The sequence below is a fragment of the Enoplosus armatus genome, chromosome 4, assembly GCF_043641665.1.
Source record: "Enoplosus armatus isolate fEnoArm2 chromosome 4, fEnoArm2.hap1, whole genome shotgun sequence".
NCBI classification, from domain to species: domain Eukaryota; kingdom Metazoa; phylum Chordata; class Actinopteri; order Centrarchiformes; family Enoplosidae; genus Enoplosus; species Enoplosus armatus.
In genome coordinates, this window is record NC_092183.1 from 20,172,689 (window position 1) to 20,175,109 (window position 2,421).

The following is a 2,421-nucleotide window of genomic DNA, read 5'->3' on the forward strand; positions in this document are numbered from 1 at the left end:
AAACAAATCCAACAAAATATATTACTCTTGTGTTAAGAAAAATGCACTTTAGAAGCTGCTCAAATGTACTTTATGTAGTGCTATGTTTGCTGCAATGCATTCAATGTTTTTTTTGGCATAGAGATTGTCATATACTGTACTGTATAAAGTAATCCCGTATCAAATGCTCATCTTAAACAGCCTCCTGTCTCATTTGTCCTACATATATAGTACAATAGTTTTTTGTTAACTGTGATATTGTAAAAATGCTGCAATGCATTGCAAATGCAGTGTTTCAAAATCTAATGTTTTCTTTTTCTTTTTTTTCTTTTCCCATCAGGCTGTCGACAAACTGGAGAAACATATCCAAGAAATGGACGACGGCAGCTACATCGAGTTTGATGTGCCGGAGTTCAGTAACACTGTTCTTACCCAGCTCAATGAGCTGCGGCTGCAAGGGAAGTTGTGTGACATCATTGTTCACATCCAGGGCCAGCCATTTCGAGCCCACAAGGCTGTGCTGGCAGCTAGCTCACCCTACTTTCGTGACCACTCAGCTCTCAGCACCATGAGTGGCCTTTCCATCTCAGTCATCAAAAGCCCTGAGGTGTTCGAGCAGCTTCTTGCATTCTGCTACACAGGTCACATGTCCCTGCAGCTCAAGGATATAATCAGTTTCCTCACTGCTGCCAGCTTTCTGCAGATGCAGGCTATCATTGACAAGTGTACCCAAATCCTGGAGAGCATCCACTCCAAGATCAGCCTCCCAGTTAGCGTCTGCAGCCCAGAGAAGGACGACTCGCAGACCAGCCGCAATGGGGTCAATGACAGCAACCTCTTTGTAAACCCTACCCAGATCTCCCCCCCTTACTACTCCCGGCAAAGTCAGGCAGGGCACGAAGCACGCTTTGAGCTGGCAGGAAAAGGCCGGGGGCGACAGCAGCAAGAGGAAGGCCAGTCGGACCGAGGCAGTAGTGATAGTGTGTCAGAGCATGATGCTCCCATGGAGGGAGAAACGGAGCAAGTGGAATTGATTGGCAAAGATGGGCAAGTAACGGATGTGCATGTGAAGATAGAGAAGACTGAGAGGCCCACTTACTCGGATAGTTCCTCAGCCGGTGATGATGGCTACCACACAGAGTTGGTAGATGGAGAACAGGTATTGGCTGTTAGTGTGGGTTCTTATGGTCCTGTCATCCAGTCTGCTACCTATTCTTACTCAGGGCTGTCCTCCCCGTGCTTTGTCAACCTTAGCAACTCCAGTCCTTCCCGCTCTATACTCAGTGGCTTCAGAGGTGGGCGAGCCAGGGCAAAGCGCCCCCTAGCCATCCCAGCAGGGGTGCTTAGTCATATCAAACCAGGCTCAGAGGACGGCGAATCAGCTGCGGGACCCACAGGGTTGGAGAATGATGTGCGAGAGCGTAGCCTGCGGAGTCAGTGGTACCCCTACAATGAGAGACTCATTTGCATCTACTGTGGAAAGACCTTCAATCAGAAAGGGAGCCTGGATCGCCACATGCGCCTGCACATGGGAATCACCCCATTTGTTTGTAAATTCTGTGGCAAGAAGTACACAAGGAAAGACCAGCTGGAGTACCACATCCGTGGCCACACGGACAATAAGCCCTTCCACTGTCAGATCTGTGGCAAATGCTTCCCATTTCAGGGCACCCTTAACCAGCACCTGAGGAAGAAGCACATGGGAGCATCAGAGGGCAGTAATCATATTGACTCTCCAGAGAGGACGGAGGGAAGCTCAGGTCAGAAGGACCAAGAGGATACGTCTGAGGGGATGGCCTTTGAGGCGCAATATGCAGAAGAGGCACCAGCCAATGATATGGAGGAGAGTTCAAAATGCAGTCCAGAGGAGGCTCAAGCATCAAGATGTGATTTTTAGGTCCTGCTTCAGGTTAAGGAAGCTTTAAGAAATGTTTATTTTATCTCAACTTAAAGGACTTTTTTTTCTTTTTGAATCAGCTCCCTCTACTATGGACATTTCTTGCATCAAGGGTTTCTGTCAATTTTGTGAAAGTTAGATGTTGAATGCAGAGAGCAAATGGGTGCTTTATAGAAATTTGATTCTTTCAAGCAAAGGGAGTAACAACTTACTATTTTTGAGGAGGTCCCAATAATCAAGACCCCCTGATTGATTTCTCTTTTTATCTTTCCATGTTTTTTAAAACATATTTACAGAGTTATATAGGCATGTTGCAATAATTGATAATGTGAAAGCTCTGGTAAGATGTTAGTCATATCACCTTTTTACCTGACCTGTTTTTGCACATGTGGCCACAGGAGGCCACTTACTCACAAGGAATGATTTTTCTGCCAGTGCAAAGCTTCGTGTGACATATCCGTTCAATACCTCATAATGCAACTACATACTCATAACAGACAGTATTTTAACTTAAATGAAACTCACCAGGTTCTACCTCATAGCCA

General features: G+C 46.1%; 1 protein-coding gene across 1 annotated transcript; it reads left to right on the forward strand.

The window, feature by feature from the left end:
- The first annotated feature begins 337 nt into the window (after positions 1-337).
- On the forward strand, positions 338-1,876 carry zbtb34 (zinc finger and BTB domain containing 34). The gene has a single exon (XM_070905042.1). The coding sequence runs from the start codon at positions 353-355 to the stop codon at positions 1,874-1,876; it is 1,524 nt and encodes a 507-aa protein (XP_070761143.1). The 5' UTR covers positions 338-352.
- Positions 1,877-2,421: the final 545 nt, after the last annotated feature.

What these genes read in the sequence shown, in the direction of transcription:
- zbtb34 (XM_070905042.1), top strand. Translation starts at nt 353, where the DNA reads ATGGACGACGGCAGCTACATCGAGTTTGATGTGCCGGAGTTCAGTAAC.